The sequence below is a fragment of the Aedes aegypti genome, chromosome 1, assembly GCF_002204515.2.
Source record: "Aedes aegypti strain LVP_AGWG chromosome 1, AaegL5.0 Primary Assembly, whole genome shotgun sequence".
Lineage (NCBI taxonomy): Eukaryota > Metazoa > Arthropoda > Insecta > Diptera > Culicidae > Aedes > Aedes aegypti.
In genome coordinates, this window is record NC_035107.1 from 144674864 (window position 1) to 144695095 (window position 20232).

The window sequence follows — 20232 nt, forward strand, 5'->3', positions numbered from 1 at the left end:
TGGCTTGAATGCCCTCAATGCGATTTCCGAAAGTTAAATTTTTGTCTAGCATGAGCCCTAGATACTTAACTTCATCTGAACAATTTTTTGGTACCCCTCTTATCGTAACAACATGTCTACTTGAAGGTTTCAAATAAAGTGCTTTAGGTTTATGTGAGAATATTATTAGTTGAGTTTTGGAAGCATTAGGAGAAATCTTCCATTTTTGCAAGTATGAAGAAAACATATCCAAACTTTTTTGCAATCGACTACAGATGACACGCAGACTTCGTCCTTTGGCTGAGAGGCCTGTGTCATCCACAAACAAGGATTTTTGACATCTCTGAGGTAACTCAGGTAAGGCAGATGTGAAAATATTGTATAATATTGGTCCCAAAATGCTGCCTCGAGGAACACCAGCTCTTAAATACAGGAAGCCTTTCAGACTTGGAGTTCTGATAATTAACCTGAAGTGTACGATTTGACAGATAACATTGAATTACTCTAACAATGCATGTTGGAAAATAAAAGTTTTTTAATTTTACAATCAAGCCTTCATGCCAAACACTGTCCAATGCTTTTTCTATGACTAGAAGAGCAATACCAGTAGAATAGCCTTCAGATTTGTTGGAACGAATCAAATTTGTTACACGTAAAAGTTGATGAGTGGTCGAATATCCATGGCAGAATCCGAACTGTTCATTGGCAAAAATTGAATTTTCGTTGATGTGAACCGTCATTCTGTTCAAAATGACAACAATAGAAACATGTTCATGTTAAATTTGAATGAATATACAGTTAAATTTCAATTGAAAATGTTTGAATTTTTCGTGCAAAATTGATGCATATTCGATTGGAAAATACAGTTGGCAGATTAAATTTGCGTTTAATTCGTTGTGCATGAAAATAAACTTAATATTAGATTATTTGTTTAGCTGTGCACTTTATACATGTTGTTTTTTATTCATTTCAGCACATCTTTTTTAAAGCTGCATTATACCTAAGGTCCCCCTAAACCTTATACACCGTGAGACAAATATGTGTAGAACGACTAATTAGCGGCTTGAATAGTTCTCATTGAAATAAAACATTGTTTAAATTCCTTTACACCAACGAAAAATAAGGTATTTTGCTTACGTTTTTACTCAATTATTAGATTGTTTGCCTTGATTAATTGTTATCAACTAAGTTTTCGTTGAATCCAATATACATCCCTCATTCTAGCTCCCTCCCTCGTTCAAGCTATAAAAGAACTCCTGAAAACGTCTTCTTCCACTTGTATGAGCGATGACTCACCTGTACCCGTAACGTTTTGTGCATTGGTGTGAAATGTAGCAGGGCGTCCGCATGCAATCCGACCTGATCGAGTGTAGATTTCGTTCTTGTCAGCCAGATGTTCCTCGCTGGCCACCATAATGCGTGATCTGACCAATCTTTTGGATTATCTGTAAGTAAAAAAAGAATAGTGGAAATTGTAACTCATAAGTATCTTGTTATGTTTGTACAATGAGCACATCGTACGTAAAAAGTAGGATCATCAAGAAAATGATAAAAAGGAATTCTTCAGATGTAGTAGAGATGGGCGTCTTACGTCAGCATCTCTTACGGAACACACCTCATTCATCCGGAGGTCGACCACACTCGAGGTGCGTCATTTTTGTAGGGATATCTCCTCGATCTAATGTGTGTTCTTCGTCGTCACCATCCTCTCGTCGTAGAGCTACATATTTACTTATAGTCTGCGTTCGTTTTCACGGGACTCCCTTGTTCCCTCCCCGGTTGAGAACGAATAGCGCTGTGCAGTGTCGTCACTTAGCCACATGAGAAACGAGTTTCAAAGCCAAGCAGACGATTCGTGACCTTGATACAGTTACTAAAATTATGTGCTCTATCGAAAATCCGAGAGCGGCTGGGCCGTGTGCCATTAATGGCTGCTACTCACGCGTTTCGACCGACTATTGCGTGCCGACACTCGTACCGCCCTCCTACAGGAGATTGTTACAACCGAAATGGCTTAATCTCCAACGCACGACCGCTCTGAACAGATACCATATTAGGAATGCCTTCCTGGATGGGTCTCGAAGCTCAGCCAGCGATCAAAGTTAACAACCCTTCCACAAATCGCGTTAACCCATTCAAAAGCCACGCGTTGTTGTGATTTCAGCAGATACAAATCGCACTTCTCATTTACCGGAAAGGTCAACTGTTTGGCGCCAGCGTACAACACACGATGCGCGACTAAAGCTGGCTTGGCGGGCGAATACAGACTCAGACTCAAGAACCGTTCGTTTTAGTGGCTATTCACCTAACCAAAGCTATCGTAAAAAACGGCGTCGCCGTACTGCTATTCACTTACTAGCGGAAGCAGCCCGGTGCTAGGCAGCCATGTTTTCGAAGTCAGCATCAAACTCAAGAACAACAACGTACATTGGCGTAATCATATTAGATAAATTTTTCTCCGATATTTAAAAGTGTTCCACGCTAACCATATCAACTCTAATTAACTTGCTGTACTGCAAACGAATAGTTTGCAACCGTTTGTTTGTGCTAATATAACTGTTGTTGTGAGAAAAGAAATTTTTCGACAAAAAAGATTTCGCCTTCCTCGATTGTTAGTCCTTAAACGACTATTTGTTTACAAACATTGAGTTGTCAGTGGGAACCACTTCCCAGTGGGAACCAGAGATGTTTGCTCGTTATTTTCCAATGGGGTAGTATGGGCAGTGTCAGGAGGCTGAGCGGAAGTAGTTTGATTGGTGCGAATTATGGGTGGATTATCCGTTTAGTTCAGAGGTTCGCAACTTTTGAACGCAAATGGTGCGCTGTTCGTGAATAACTTTTTTTTTTGGTTAAATTCATAAAGGCTGACTAAAAGTAAATTGGTACGCACAAAATACCTGTGATTATTAACCCTATAAATTTTAACTCATTAAGGCGAAGTAGGCCGTCATTAAAATTTGTACGCGTCGTTGATGATTGTTGCTAATTCATCTCACGATTTCGAATCAAAGAAAATCAATTGGTTTTGCAATGACACAGCTGAAAAAGTATCAGCATACTTTATGCATGTTAGCGCGTACAGTGATACTTTTTCTAGTCAATATAAACTATCATGACTGAGTTTTATCACTTTGAAATGCAAGCTGAAAAGTCATCATTGATGCCAAAACGAATGACGGGCTACTTAGCCTTAATGGTACTTTACATTCCTTTTTTTATATTTCTCCAGTTTGAAAAAATATCGAACTTTTCTCTTGATGGAGCCCATCAGCGTCCGCATAGTGGAAGCGGACACGTAACATACGCATTTCTGCCTTTTTGCCCGCATTCAGTGAACCAAATTGTTATTGAAACCTTTGAAACAGACGTAAAACAAAGAACAGCGAGCTCACGATCGTTTGTCCAAACTTTTGCGGATTGGGATACAATCTCAAGTAAAATGGTCATGACAAATACAGGAAGCAACATTGACACACAAAATCAAATTTGTTTTATGGCTGTTATTATATAATATGACAATGTACTAAGTGGCCATCCATTAATTACGTAAGGGGTTATGGGGCGAGGGGGGGGTTTGAGATTTCTTACGCGCCATATAAATTATGTTTAGTTTTCATACAAAAAATCTTACCATGGGGGGTGGAGGGGTTGAAAATACCCCGAAAATGTCTTACGTAATAAATGGACCGCCCCTAAGTAGAAACTTTTCGAAAATTGCAATGTAAAGCTTTGGGAAATCGTTACGCACATGGAGAGCGATCATTGCCCATTGCACGGTGACGTCGTCAGAAAATCGTTCTCTTTACCTTCTTCGGGAAATCTGAAAACAACGGTGCCAGTACCTGTCAAAGTTGACAGGTACTGGCACCATTGTTTTCAAGTTTTGTTGAAGAGCGAAAGAGAGAGAATTACGCCGTGAAATGCCTAATTGGCAGATTCAGTTCAAGTTGTGATGAACTATTGTTGCGGAATGATTGTTGCAACAAGAATAGGAGAGGACAACGTCTTTGTTGCTGCGTGTGAACCAATGCACGAGTTCATCTTTTGACGTTTTAGCGGTGCCGTGTTAGTTATGTGACCATGGAAACTAGTGAACATGGCACTGCTCAAACGTCAAATTAGTGTACTCGTGCATTGGTCCATTGGTAGACAATTGATTCACTGTCCGTTGAATATCCTTGATAGCCCTGTCGCTTCGTCGAAGTAGCTACTTTGGAATTTCCCAATACTTTTCTATTGGTCGATATTCCGGATAATTTGATGGATTCATTAGTTTGGAGACAAAATCGATCACGTTGGCAGCATACTACTTCAGAACTACCTTAAGGTAGTGGCAGCTGACCAGATAGAACCAAAAGATAACTTTGCTCCGATGCTTGTGCATGAACAGCAATAAACCATTTTACGAGACGTTTCGGAACAGCTGATCGTCGCAACCAATGTTATGGATAGTAAAATCCATCACATTGCGAACGGCGTCAATTGACAGGTGACCTGGGATTTTGTTTTGATAAAATCAAGCGTGATTTTTAGCAACGCTTCATCTTACCAATGAGGGACATGGAGTAAATTGCAAACAGATCCAAAAATGTTCGTTACTGCAAGATTACACCTAGTTATCGTATCAGCTACCACTTTGTTACCCATTTTTCTTTTCAAAAAGCACTTTTGTGATCAGAAATATTTAAAAAATTATTCTTCATTTAAGTTCTCGCCTGTATGACGATGATTGAAAAGGAAAACTTTAATCCCATGTCTCCTGCCATTTGACTACCTTCGTAAAATGGCTTAAAAGCTGGTCAAATGACAAGAGACCTGAGAGAGGCTTCATTTTTAAACACGCGGTACCAACAAAACAACGTGAAAATATAATTTTTCACAATGAACTTTGTTACTCTAATTGAAGCATTGCCAATGTCAGAAAAAACATTCGATTGATTTACTTTCTTTTTTCTTAGTGGGGAACTTCATGTGCTGCGGGCAGTAGGGTAAACAGGTATAATACGCCCCCCCTAAGGAAAAACTGCTCTATCGCAGTACCAAATGCATTACGTCTATAGTTTTTGGTATCAAAGTGTTATTTTCTTAGTGGGCCATGTTTTGCATGCAACTTTCTCTTGCCAGATAGCTTATAAAAAGAGTACAAGATGTGTTATGTAAACGGTCCAAATTTTGACGTTTCAAAACAAATCTGGAAATATGCCCCTCCCATAGAAAAAGTTCCGCAGCGTTGTGGAAATGTTTCCAAGGAGAATTCCACCACTTGCTAAACTTAAAAGGGTCCATTAGCAGTCGTCTTCCAGTAATTTTTTTCATAATAAGTACAATTGTAAAGGATGGGCTTCATTTACAACGAGGCTTGCCTATCGGAATCAAAGTTTTACGCCAAAGAGCTGATTTTCGATATTTTTGGTATTTCTATTGATTGTTTATACTTCCCAAAGATCTTATTTGCGAAGCATCATTTTTTCGCGGATATTTAAGATATGTAATCATATTTACGTGTTAAAGAAGCCTCAAATGGAGAAAAATTTTTGACGATAGACTGTCGAAAATTGGGAAAATGTCTACCCCTTTCTTACGCAACCAAACTCGTTCATATTGTCTTCCACGATTCTTTTGGGTTGGAATGCGCACTATAAAAGGAGACCATTTTCTGCTTCTTCGCTCATTCTTCTTTTGATGTTAACTACATCTTACGGCAATATACTGGGTGTCAATTAAAAATCTGAAATGTTGCGACCGTCACGATATTATGTTAGAGTTTGAACTAAAGGACAGCTGCAACTATGAAAATCGACTAAAATTCAAATGCAAAAAATCACTTAGCGTAGTCAACGTCATGCGGTCGTGTCTTGTACACAACCGCCTCTAATTTAATTTTTCAATTTAGTTGCGAAAACTATTTTCACTAGATTTTGGGTGAAGCTAAACATGATTGTGTTGCAAAACTCAGTATTGCAACAATTCCATACTTTTGGTGGGTAGTGTAATTATTGTAACGCCAAGATTCACGATAATCTTACCGAAATCTCAAATTTCGTTTTGATATCTCAGATTTTTTACGAATATCTCAAAATATCTTTCGAAACATCAAAGCTGACATTATTTTTTCATGATTTTTATTTAAATTTAAATTATTCCATTCAATTCAACAATCTCAAACCATGAGTAGCAACATCTGAAGCTCACTACCAGTAATGTATTAAACACAACTTTACTACATTTTACTCATACCGCTCAATACTTTTATCGCATGGAACACAAACTATGACTCTCGGTGATAGTTTCAGAAGTTTGGGTTTTATCGACCCTAACAATCACACAATGTTGCAACAAAAACAGCAAAAAACGTTTTCATATTCTTCATTTATTCTTTTTTTTTCATAAGATCATATAACATACACTAAAAACATTATTCTTGTTAACTTTGAATTGAGAGTGGTGCTTTTTGCCCCCTTATGAAACAAATTACCGCCTGTTCCCCTAAAAAGCGTTTTGATTCATACTCCGAACACTTTAGGCTTACTGTTCCTTTGAATGCATATAATGCACATAAATTATCCAAAATTTGTGAAAACAATCATATTTTCACAAAATCAAACTGTAACCTGTTAAGTGTGCTAATGAAAATAATGTATATCATATTTTACTATAAATCTTACCCAAAAGTATAGAACAAGATTTTGCTTCAAATGCCGTATACTCAAATTCCGAACAGTATGAATAATTAGTATTTAAATTAACAATAATATTATCGCAAAAAATATCTAGACTAGTTCGTACCGTTTTGTCTCCAATTCCGAACACTGTTGTTCTGTATGGAGATTCCTTTGAAAAATTTCCTTGAAACATGTCAGTAAATTTTCAGGAAAGAACAGTCATTTGGTCATTAAAAGTAGTTCTTTTGGCACTCACAGGGCTGGTAGCGGTCTGACAGCATAATAGTAGTGACTTTAGTGACCCAAATTATCGAAATTGTGGCCAAAAAGTGACTTGAAAAGTACAAATATTAATCATAAAAATGCCGAGAAATGAAAATACGTTCTATGTGTATATTAATCAATCTTGGGTGAATTTTGAATGCAGAGAATTGCAGTAATTTGAAATATTTATCAACAGTTATCTTTCTGTGACAAGACTTGTCATAAATGGTCAAAATGATGACGCGTGGGGATATTACTTCTCATTTTTATACGGGACGAATAGTAGCTTGCCATAGGTTTAACAACTACATGAACTCCGGAAACTAATCTTGTTATAGATTTTTTAGCGAAATTACTGTTCAAGAGAAACTTACAAGCAAAAATGCAATACAGATTTTGAATTAGAGGTACAAAACAAATTATTTGAAGCATTTCTTAACAAATCTTTGAAATATCGAGGTTTTTGATTCCTGGCAACATTGTGGCGGAAACTATGGATAAATTTCAGAACATTCTGAAAAATCCTGGCAAAATTCGATATTCAAACACATGCAAACTTAGACCAAATTTGTGGAAAAATTTCTGTAAAATTAAACCCTTTCTTCTAAATAAACTTTGAACTCCATATAAACTAAAAACTGAATTATATGAATGTTGATCTTTATTTAATATGTTAAAAACATTGAATTTTTAGCTATTTCAAAATGATTGCTTCGTACTGATATACGCCCATTTAAACGTTTCGGGGTCATTTTTCCCGAGGGCCGCTAGTCAGTCAAGAGATATTTTCTCCCTAAATTATTTTGAGATGAATCCAAATTTCCTATTGATATATAGGGAAAGTGTACCAGTTATGGCCATAGTGGTTCCCTATTTGGCCATATGTGAAATTTCGATGACTTTCACATTTTTAATCTTTTTGAATGTTTCAACATCAAGATATATCCTATATCTTACTAGTGAAACACACAAAGCTTTTCAAAATGTGAAGACATTCAGATTATTACGTATGGCGAAATAGGAAACCACTATGGCCATAACTGGTACACCTACCCTACTATGATCCACAGTTTTTTTTACTTCCATTGAAAAGTTTTAAAAATGGCGCCCATAGAGACCACTCAACACATCTTGCGTATGCATACAGGGGATAGGCAAAATGATTGAGATAGGCAAAATTTTGCCTAAATTCAAATGCTCATAACTTTATGAAAAATTGATGAAATTGGATGCATCTAGAAGCAGTCGATGGCAAATTTGGTCTACTTTCAGGAACTTGCTTGGCCATGCATATTGGCCACTGGACACCGGAGATGTTCCGGATTTTCCGAGGTCATGTCTAAATGTCATTTTTTTTGTCACTTGTATTTTTGTGCGGTGTAAAGTTGGATAGATGTTTACTAATTTCCTAGAAACTAGAACTAATAGGAAGTTGAATGCCGCCGGACGCATCAAGATTGGTTGGAAATCTTTAGAAATATGAGCATTTCCGTAAAATGGTTTCGGAAAACATGGTCAGTCATGTTTTTATTTCCAATTATGTAAATACTATCCGGAACTATATCCAAGTGGGCATCAACCTTTAAAATGATGTTTCCAGCAGCATATTCAGAACCATTGGATGTATAGACCACTTTATAGAAGGTTCCAGGAGCCCTGGGGGAAGTGATCAATTAGGAACATATCTGGAACCATATCAATATGGGCAATAAACTTCATGATTTTCAAAGGTTATGCTTTCCGAAGCATTTCCAGCACCACCGGCTGCCATGACGACTCTATAGTAGGTTCCAGGTGCCCCCGGGCATGTGGCCAATTCAAAACATGCCCGAAAACACATCAGTATGGGTATAAACATCAAGTTTTTTGAAGGCTATGCTACTAGAAGCATTTACAGTGCAACATATTTATATAACCACTGCACTGTGTAATAGTTTCCATGGGCCCTGGGGATGTGGTTATGTTCCGAATTGGCCACATCTCTAGGAGCCCATGGAATCTACTATAGAGTGGTTATTTAATCTTGTGATTCTGAAAATGCTCCACATCCTTCAAGTCACATGGATCCTACTGTTCATGGTATAAGGTGATTCTTAACAGGTGAACGGCCAAATTGGCCATATCCCCTGGGGCACCTGGAACCTACAATTAAGTAGTCATGGCAGTCGGTGGTGCTGGAAATGCTTCGGATAGCATAAGCTTTGAAAACCATGAAGTTTAATGCCCATATTGATATGGTTCCAGATATGTTCCTAATTGACCACTTTCCCCAGGGCACCTGGAACCTTCTGTCGAGTGGTCTACGTATCTAATGGTTTTGAATATGCTGCTGGAAACATTATTTTTAAGGTTGATGCCCACTTGGATATAGTTCTGGTTAATATTTACATAATTGGAAATACACACATGACTGACCATGTTTTCCGGAACCATTTTACGAAAATGGTCATATTTCTGAAGATTTCCAACCAATCTTGATGCGTCCGACGGCATTCGACTTCCTATTAGTTCTAGTTTCTAGGAAAATAGTAAACATCTATCCAACTTTACACCGCACAAAAATACAAGTGACAGAAAAAATGACATTTAGACATGACCTCGGAAAATCCGGAACATCTCCGGTGTCCAGTGGCCAATATGCATGGCCAAGCATGTTCCTGAAAGTAGACCAAATTTGCCGTCGACTGCTTCCAGATGCATCCAATTTCATCAATTTTTCATAAAGTTATGAGCATTTGAATTTAGGCAAAATTTTGCCTATCTCAATCATTTTGCCTATCCCCTGTATAATAGATTAAGATATTAAGGCGCAGTAGGCCGTCATTGAAATTTGTACGCGTCGTTGATGATTGTTGCTAATTCATCTCACGATTACGAATCAAAGAAAATCAGTTAGTTTTGCACTGACACAGCTATCAGCATACTTTCTGCATGTTAGTGCGTACAGTGATACTTTTTCAAGTCAATATAAACTATCAAGTCTGAGTTTCATCACTTTGAAATGCAAGCTGAAAAGTCATCATTGTTGCCAAAACGAATGACAGGATACTTAGCCTTAAACAGTTTGTTCAGATTGATTACATAAAATTCAAAGTTTGTACGGTTTCAACTGTAAGGCGGTCTTCAGTGTCGTGTCAATAGAGTAAACAGTAAACGATTGGAATCGCAATTTTGTTGTTGAAATTGATAAACAGGTAGATATAACGTTAGGAAATAGCCAACATTTATTAAAATATATCGACCAAAAAATTAATCTCATTGTCATTTTCTCAGTTTTGACAGAATCTTCTTCAAAACGTTTTCCAGAAATTTTCTAACATTTTCGTCAGCACTCAATAATTAACAGTTTAATTTTTTATGAGATAAAAAAATCAAAAATTTCGGCTCACTTATGCTTATTATATGCATTTAAAGTCACTGTAAGATTTAAGTGTTCGGAATCTGAAACAAAACTGTACGACCTTGATCTTATTGAATTTCTTAAGATATTTCAATGAAATGTTTCAACGAAATCTCCACACAAGACTCGAGTAATCGAAATTTTAGGCAAAACGGTAAATCGTTCAGTTGTGGTTATAGTCATGACCAGCCAAGTCGCGCAGTGTTGGCGCGAATGCTCGAGTGGATTTCGATCGACGAGACTCGTCCAACTCGATGAAGAGGAGCAGGAGCGCAGTGGGACAAAAACGCAAATATGGAATGAAAGCCGGATTTCACGATGACTTCAGCATTGAGTGTTGCGGAGACCTCGATCCCCTTGCGCCTCACTGTTAGTGTCTCGATGACCGCAGTGAGTGCAATGGAATCATCCGAGGGCACAAAGAGGGGAAAGGGAAAGTACTTGGTATTTTCTTTCTGTTGACATTGCATTTATTGTATCCAACTGGGTGGTGAAATTACCAGCGAAATCTCTCGCTGTTGACGTAAGTTGATCGTAATGTTTCGATTTTTATCATTCCACATAAGCAAGGCATGTTTATTTTTTAATGTGTAGGGTAGTATTGGTAAGTTGAAGTATGGGAAATGCTTTGAAGTCATGCATTGACGAATGTTTAGCAAGATAGTTAGCTTCAATATTCAAATTACATATTAGATAGCCGATTCAATAGATCGACGTTTATTTGGACTTTCTTTTTTATTTCAAACTAGTGGTCCTGGCAAACTTCGTCTTGCCATCAAGTAGGCTGTTGAAAGCCGTTATGATTCGTCCCATAGGTAATGACAGTTCCGTTTACTCTCGTTTTTCCGACTTTCCCGGTGATATCCTGGAACTTTTATACCCACAAACACGTCGGAACACTTGACGAACAAAATGGAGAAAGAATCATCCAAACTCGTTGACCCGTACGTAAGCCATTTCGTGACATACAAACACCATTCAATTTTTATTTATATAGATATACAGTCTATCATGGTCACCACTCTGACGATGGTGAGAATTTCATCATCGTCAAGGGCTTTTATATATTCCCTAATCAGTCCCACAAGAATTGTTAAAAATGTTCAATTAATTGAGAATGCTTATGAAATGTTTGTCCCTCCCAAAGCAATAATTAAAAAAACCTTGGACGCCATGTTGAATCAATGTTGGGTTGTTGATTTTTGACTCTTGTTACCCCCCTGAGCTGCACAGATCGTAATTTAATACTAGACAACGGATAGGCATGCTCTAATGGCACAGCCGATTATCATCCTGACGAACAGTTTCAATGGCCGAAGCGGGAAACGAACTCACACCCCTTGACACGATGCGCTTTCTGTCTAACGACATTGATCGCACGACCACGCAGCCCACAAAGAAAGACAGATTTGGTTTATAACTTATATTTGATTAAACTAAAAAATGCTGCATTGAAACATTTGGCCCGCCGCACAATATTGTGTCTGAGATTTGACCCACATTCCAAAAAGGTTGAACAGCCCTAATCTAGTACATAATAAATCCACAATTGTAATCAATGTTTCCGCCTAGACGTACTGCCCTGAAAAAAAAGATCATATATTATCCAATTTCGAAACCGAACCATCGAAATTCTAGTTTGAATGGAAGGCGTAAACATCCGATATAGTTACAATAATTCGTGCGTGAAAACGCCCTCGTGCTCGCGCATATTCGATAAGCTTGTGGCTTTTCGCATTGCATAAAAAATTCTATTGGCTTGTTAGCGGATCGCATTCACACGGTTACCGAAACGCCGATCATCGCGCAGTTTCGATTGCGTCATCGATTTTCCGTTTTCGGTTCGCGCAGATTATTGTCCGTGCAGTCGAAAGGTCAGAAATAAGATTTCATTGGTATGGATAAAAAACGTTGGCGCTGGCGACTCCACCCCATTAGATGTTGTTTTCAGAAAGGCATTCACCAATTCCTTCGAATCATGCGTTTCAAAATCTAAGGATGAAGAATCTGTTAGAACTTTGAAGCTATAACATATTTTCAGTGAAGTTTGCACAGTATCGTTATTTTTCTACCGATATTGATTCTTTTAGCACCATTCTCCTCAAGATTAAATTTATGAGCAGTGTTCTACACTCAAATTACAACTATGGAATTAATAAACAGTAGTTTTTTGTTTATTTTATTTCTTATTTAACTAAACAAATTTAACCTTGTTTGACTATAATTGCTTGAATGCTTTTGAAGATAATTTATCCCATTGGTCATCACCAGCAAGCAAGTAATTTGATTGATTTTCAACGCGAACTGTTGTCAGATTCTCCAGTCTTGTGCACTTGAAAATTCAAAGTTTGGCTTCATTTTTTAATCACCTTAACATCAACTAAGTAGGATAGAAGAGCTATTCACTGCAGTAAACCAGGAAAAAATTTACCACAATTTTAGTACAAACGGTTTGTAGTAATTATTTTTAGGAATTGGGATATGGTCTTATCTACAGCCACTCTATTCACAGTCTGGTGGATAGAACTATCGGAGCCAATTTGATTGGATCCAATCGAACTTCACAGGTAGAGTGCTTGGATCGGTGCGCAGTATTGGGACTGTAGATACATTTAAATCAAAGAATCAACTTGACGCCACAATACTCGGTTCGTGGCCGCATCTCTCCATCCTCGGTTCTGCCCCACGCTCGCTAAATCGGGTAGTATTGTTAAAAAAAAAATGAGCTTCTATTTTCAAACAAAAACCATCGCAAAATTTACTTTTTATATCATTCTAACCAAGGGGTGGTCCATTAATTACGTAAGGTTTTATGGGGGGAGGGGGGGTTGGAGATTTCTTACGCGCCATACAAATTATTTTTGGTTTTCATACAAAAAATCTTACCATGGGGGGAGGGGGGGTTGAAAAACCGCTAAAATTGTCTTACGTAATTAATGGACAGCCCCCAATGAGCCTGAGGTTATTTGATTTGTTATTTTTCATAATCAAATTGATGTTGATGAAATGGATATTTTTTTGATGATATGTTTTTTTTTTCAAAAAAATATATTCTATACAAAATAAAAGATTTTTCTAAGGATCTTTTCCACGAATTTAGCAGACTTATAAAGTTTTCATGGATATAACAGTCACAATTTTCAACATAACGCTCTAATTGGTTTTTATTCTAGTACTTGATTCATTTGGTAAATATTATTTGAGTTTCTCACGATTAGTTAAGAACTGGGAGGGAGAAATCAATACAAAATTTATGTACGTCATAGTGAGCCGGAATTCCGCTGTCACGAACTGTCACTGTGAGCCCAGATCTCAAACATTGGACTAATATGGAAAAAGCAGGTAACTGATTAAAACACATTTTCGCATTTCATCAAAAGTGACAAAAATTGAATGAAAATCAAGTCATGCACATAATGCAAGTAATGTCACGTGAGCACCTTTCAACTGATTGAATATAAAGTATTGAAAAACGCATGGTTTTACTTTTTCCAATGAAAATTAATATTTGGTGCATATAAAACTGTGGCCCTTTTTCCGTGTTTGTCAGAAAAGATCGAAAGTACACAACAAAAGAAAACTAGAGATTTTTCCCAAGCCTGCCTTGATTGTTGTTGGATCTTGCAGTTCAAACAAATTTTGTTCTATATTTCGTGTGTAGTATCGGTGCCTCCCTCCCAGGTTAAGAATAAGCTCAACATGGAATTTTGATAAATGTTATAAACTTCCGCTTCTTCGTTGGGCCTCCACAGAATTTTTAACGAAGGTTGTTTTAAGCAACATGAACACAAAACAGCGAAATAAGGCAGTGTTCATTAATTACAAAGACAAATTAAAGACCCCCATGTCCCTTGCAGTTGCTCAAAATTTTATGGCTCATAAGGTAATCTAGAATGCCGTTCAAAGTGTACTGCGATCTGTCAAACTTGGGTACCTTTTGCACTACCGAGGGACCAAATGCAGTACTAGAAGTGGTACCCAATCTGAGCCCGAGTGTGACGGACCTGTTAATTACGTATCGCAAAAATTGAAAATTTTTGAATCGCCACACCCAAACCCTCTGTTACGCTTTTTGTATAAAAATCATAAATTTTTTGTATGCACCGTAACGCTCGAGCCTACTCCCACTCTCCCCTCAGAGCGTTATGTTAATTGAGGACGGTGCCAAACCATACAAATTTACTGTTATAAAAATACAAATAATTTAAAAGCGAAAATTCCATTAAATTTGCTTTGTTCACACGTTCTTGAGATTTTTCGCGGGATTTCCCGGGAATTGGCAAATTTATTTCCCGTTTCTCGGGAAATGGAATCCCGGGAAAATTGGAAACTCTAGCTGAAACTCATTAGCTGATCGAGAAAAAATAATATTTTGTTATTACTCAAACAAGAAAGTCACTTGAAGACTTAAACTTCTTGCTCAGTTGCCACAAATTTTAGTGAGATTATTACGTAGCCAGTTCTTGGTATTTTCTATTCGCCAGACTGTGAATAGATTTACTGTAGTCTTATTATTATTATTTTTAAAGAAATCTAGCTATAATTGATTAATTTATTTCGTCAAGCATATGTAGACTACATAAAATAATTACAATACTTTCTTACATGCTATGGATTACTTCTATTGTTCTTTAGTCGTGTTTTAAGCTGCTCTTTGGACATAGTAATGTCAATGAATTCGCAAAGTACATTATACTAAAAGCTCATGTTCGAAAGCATTACGTACTACATGTTCGAAATGTTTTCTATTCATACCAAAAGTATAATAAACTTTGTGGATTTTGATTTTAAGTAGATGCTACATGTATCAACCCCTTTACCGGCAGCTCCATTTTTACCGCAAAAAAAATTCAAATCGCGATAACTTTTTCGTTTCTCGATATTTTTGCACCATTTTTCACAAAATCTCAAAAAACTCTTCTAATTTGAGAATATATGTCGATATTAATAATTTGTAATCTAGTTTTGAAGATATTCTGATGTTGCTTGGGGGACCGACATTCTCCATATAAAATGTCTTTGGCGGTTATTTTGTTTTTGAACAATTTATCAAAAAAAAAAATAAATGTGTACTATACAAAACCAGGTAATAAGGAACTACTCTGAAAAAATCGTACAAATCAGTTCGGTATTCTTGGAGAAATATGAAAATTACGATATGAGGTTTTCTAGAGTTTTCATGATCTTTATTTGTCCCCATGGTAAGGTTGTTTTTGTATGAAAATCACAAATAAATCATATCATATCAAGAAATCTCAGAAACACAAATGTATGTCACAAAAAGGGTTGATACCATGCGGATGACTACTTTGATGAACAAGAGTTTTCAGCGTCTGATTGGATAATAAGCAATTCCCTTCGCATTGCTTGCAAAAATCTACAAGAAAATGTTCGAAAATCGAAATAAAAGTTTACTATAAGGTACCCCGGGGCAAGTGGGACATAAAAAAACGATAGTTCAAACAAATTGTTCAATAAAATTTTGAAATATCAATATTTCTCAAATCCAACAACACCATCACATTTTGGCAACACATTTGCTGGTGTGTGCATGAATTTGGTCAAATAAGTTCGAAATTGTGAAAACTTTAGAAGAAAGTTTTAGAATGAACCATTAGACGCAGTTACCTCGCCAAACGGGGCAAGTGGGACACATCCAGTTTCATGCGTCAATCCACATCAGTAAGACAACCATTACAATAATAGGATTGTTTAATCATAGATATATAATTTTGAGTACATTTTTGACATGTACATAAGGGATCAATCATAAAATACGTAACGCTTTAGGAAGAAAACGTGTGTTTAATAGTATTTCACGTCACACTTAATATTAACTGAAAAATCCTCAATAAAAGTGTTAAAAGGAATCAAACTCGTTTAAAATATATCATTTATAAGTTATTAATTAAAAGTAGCACATAAACTTTCAATAATTTACGAAATTGTAATATGTTCTGTTATTATTTGTATACATGGCAGAGAACCATTTAATGAGGTGGAATTGTTTTCCGTAACTACTAAATTTGGTAGAAATAACTAATAAAGTTCAATTAACAAAAAAGTAATCGTTCTCATGATGCATTTCAAATTTCATCCCAGTTTTTGTTCAATTTTGAATTCGTATTTCAAAAATTTCAAAATAAATAAAACATATATAGAAGAATTACACATTTCTTCTCCCTCTTATGCAATTACGTAAGTTGAGATTGATCTTTTTTGATAAAAATCATTTGTTTGGATGTTTTAATGCTACTCTATGAGAAAATGTTTGAAACATGTAGGAAAAGTTTTGATTATGGTGCTTGTTTTGATAGGTTCCACTTACCCCAGGTATGAACATATTTTAAGGTAAGTTAGACCATCAAACATTTCATATGAAATGAAAACAAAATACCGGTCTATCGTTAGCAGCTTGTTATAATACTTAGAATTGTAGCTTACTGATGGATATTCGATTTATAACACATATATTTTTTGCGAGCCAATGCAAAACGTAAAACGTGTCACAATTTATCAAGCAAGTTGAAAATGGCGCTGAACTGACAACTGTTACATGAACGACATGGTAATAAAAATAAGATTTTTTTGTACTTAATACATACCTTGTCATTGTATCTTCAACTTTCTAGACGAATACCCCCATGAAAAACTTTTCCTAAGTGAGCTATGACGGAACGTCCCACTTACCCCGGATTCTCACTTGCCCCGCGGTACCTTACTATTTGTAAATGGATTCATTTTTTCTGGGATTCACATTAATATTGATCAATTATGCGATTATGAACAGTTGCTTTGATTTTAAGAAGACCGTGAGGGTATCTACTTTGTTTCCGAATATGTATTGGTATTATGGCAGTTTCACAGATCAAGCTAAGTATGCTGTTACGCTAAAAGTAAAGAAATTTCTTGACTGAATGGGTCAAGAAATTTCCTACAGAGAAACCCCCTTTGAAGTGACATTTCTTCTCAACTGCGTACTGAGATCAGAAAAAAATGATATCTTGACCATTTCTTGGAAGAAATTTTCCACGCATCGAGATAGGCAATTCCTTTTCTTGTCAGTAGCAAACCAGCCTTCAATGCGTAATCGCGTTTGAATTGCTTCCCAGAAGCGAACCCAAAACAAATGCACGGCCAGTTTGTGTCTGAACCCTGCGGTATTCAGCAGACAATGCAATGTCACAACGCATCGCGCACAAAACCCGCAAACTCAGGAGAGTAGTTGGGCTCGCAGTGAGAGTCTTCACACTGCAAAATCAACACACAACACGTTTTATCAACAACAACCCATGCGGCGGCAACCGGTTTGGAATAAGCGCGGAATGCTTACTCGCGAAAAGTAAACTTTATGGGATGGATATAGATAAAAAATGTATGAAATTTACACAAACAAACGGTGAGTCGAGTCCACTCTACACTGAACGTGCTGCTGACAGAGACGCAAAATAGAGAAATTCAATCAGTGAATTACCTTGGTGTTTAGTCTGAGTGGCCGAGTCGAGCGAGCGTTTCAAAGATCGATCGATGACCGAGATTGAATGTCGGCAGTTGTCAACGCAGCAGTTATAGAGAGCGAGTGCTAGAAAAGAGCTACCCCGTTTATTGTCACTCAATGGCATCAAACGAAATCGAATGTTTCTGCTGATTGATTTGATGGCTGTGAGATTCCAAGACTGGTAGTTGTAAGGCAGCTGCAAACCTTCGTTGAATGGGGACGAACAGTTAAAAACAAAATTAACGTAGATTCCGATTTGATATTTTTCGGATTTTGACTTGCTTTCTTGGCAAGGAAAACCCAGAAGTGTAATATGGCTTTACGCTTTCCATTGAAATTCCACATTATCCCGTAACACCTATGAGAGGTCGTACAGTTCTCGGCATCTTTCATAAGTAAGTGTTCAATCAAATATTCTTATTGATCCCTCAGCTTTCGCCGGGGGTGGGACATTTCGCATGAAGACGTTTCGCATAAGGACGTTTCGCATACGGACATTTGGCATAATGGACATATGGCATAATCATAATAATATGCCTTCTTTAAAATGCTACCTGTTCTTGTATGAAACTGCTTTATGCGAAACGTCCATTATGCCAAACGTCCGTATGCAAAACGTCCTTATGCGAAACGTCCTTATGCGAAACGTCTTTATGCGAAATGGGTCACCCCCGTCAAAAATCTCTGGCTTTGGTATCGGATAGACTGTACCAGCTAAGATTTTTTGCAAATTGCATAAGGTCTTAGCATTTTGATTGTGAAAATATACACAAATACGATTTTTCGGACAAACTGATAAGGTTGATCAAGGTGATGATGGAGCGAGTGATGTGCACTGCATGTATCAATTTCGCAGAGGGTTACGGCAAGGTTATGGCCTTCCATGTTTACTGATCAACATTGCGTTAGAGGGTGTGATATTAAGAAGAGCAAGATAGACACAAATGGTACGATCTTCAGAAAGTCCGTTCAGCTACTTGATTTTGCCGAAGACATTGATATTGTAGCACAGGACTTTGAGACGATACGGGTACATCCGACTAAGGGCTGAAGCTAGGTTAATCGAACTGACACATCAATGTGTCGAAGACGAAGTACATTTTAGCGAGGGATTCGTGTACTTGGGCTCTCTGGTGACCACCGACAACGAAACGAGCAGATAAATGCAAAGACGCAACGTTGCTGGAAATCGTGCCTACTTGGACTCCGCAGAACTCTTCGATTGTTCGCGATCGCACGTTGTTAACCATCTACAAGACGCTGATTAGACCGGATGAACCATGAATTGCACCATTTGATGGGAGAACCAACCATCGTTCACCTCGCAAAAAATGGAAGGTTGTGGTGGGCCAGGAATGTCATCAGAATGCCGGATAACAACCCGGTACCCAAGGTGCCTGGGACAAGTCAGCTCTCAAGGTTGAATGGAGAACACATAGCTATGGGGTGCTAATAAGTATTAATCCGGATACGCTAAAGCTGCGTTCTAGTATGATATAAGCTTGCAAACTAGCCAATGAAGTTTAGGCCAATGTATTTTCAGATTTCGATATCCATGATTGATAGACGACAACGGTACACTAACATAACCTTCGTTTGGATGCCTTGGCATACAAGTATCCCAAGCAATGGTCCTGCTGATATCCTACGAAACCAGGGTCAGTATGCTCAACAGGTAACATAGGCTCCATAATATGGAGCAGATTTCAATCATCTATTAGTAGAGTGCTCTGTCCGGGATGAATTAAGGGCTCTGTCATATGTGTGGTGTCGTGTTTGACCGTAACACGGAAGAATAGTCACTGAAGCTTATTGAAGTTGCGGGTAGTTTTGCCTTTTTACCGAAGATCGAAAGAATAATCGATGTTACAGCTGTATTCCACAATATGTTGATAGTACACCTTGCATGCAGGTTAGCACACTAAGCTTATGGTACTATAGAGGGGTTATTGCTATAGCATTCTAATGTGCAATTTTGTAGGCTTCTAAGAATCTAAGTTGATGGTAGGATTCTACTATATGACGTGGGAGTACATCAAGGTTCAATCCTGGGCTCGATGGTATGGAATGCGCTGTAGCGCACTCTAAATCCACAGTTGAGGAATGGATGAGGTCTAGGAAATTTGGACTAGCCTACCATAAGACTATGGTAGAGATGGTCAACAATGGCAAGTCTGAGCAAAGGGCGCATATCTTGGTAGGTGATTGCATCATAGAGTTCAAGCAATTCCTTAAGCTCTTCGGGGTAATGGTCGATGACAAGCTTAACTTTGTTGAGTATGCCTCTAAAAAGGCATTTTACGATGCCTCAGAGGAAAAAGGCTGCTGGGAAGGACGAGATCCCGGTCGAGCTTCTCAAGCACGATAGTGAGCAGCTTTACCAGTCGATCTACCGAGTACTTATGAAGGAGCACGTAGAAATGCCCACT

At 37.5% G+C, this 20232-nt stretch overlaps 1 protein-coding gene across 1 annotated transcript in view; it reads right to left on the minus strand.

Annotated features, from left to right (window-relative positions):
* The window catches only part of LOC5565048 (unc-112-related protein), a 64345-nt gene that overhangs the window by 12555 nt on the left and 31558 nt on the right, over positions 1-20232 (minus strand). The window contains exon 2 of the mRNA XM_001649354.2: positions 1276-1424. Within this exon, the coding sequence (XP_001649404.1) occupies positions 1276-1424 (149 nt within the window). The remainder of the gene's footprint in view (positions 1-1275; positions 1425-20232) is intronic.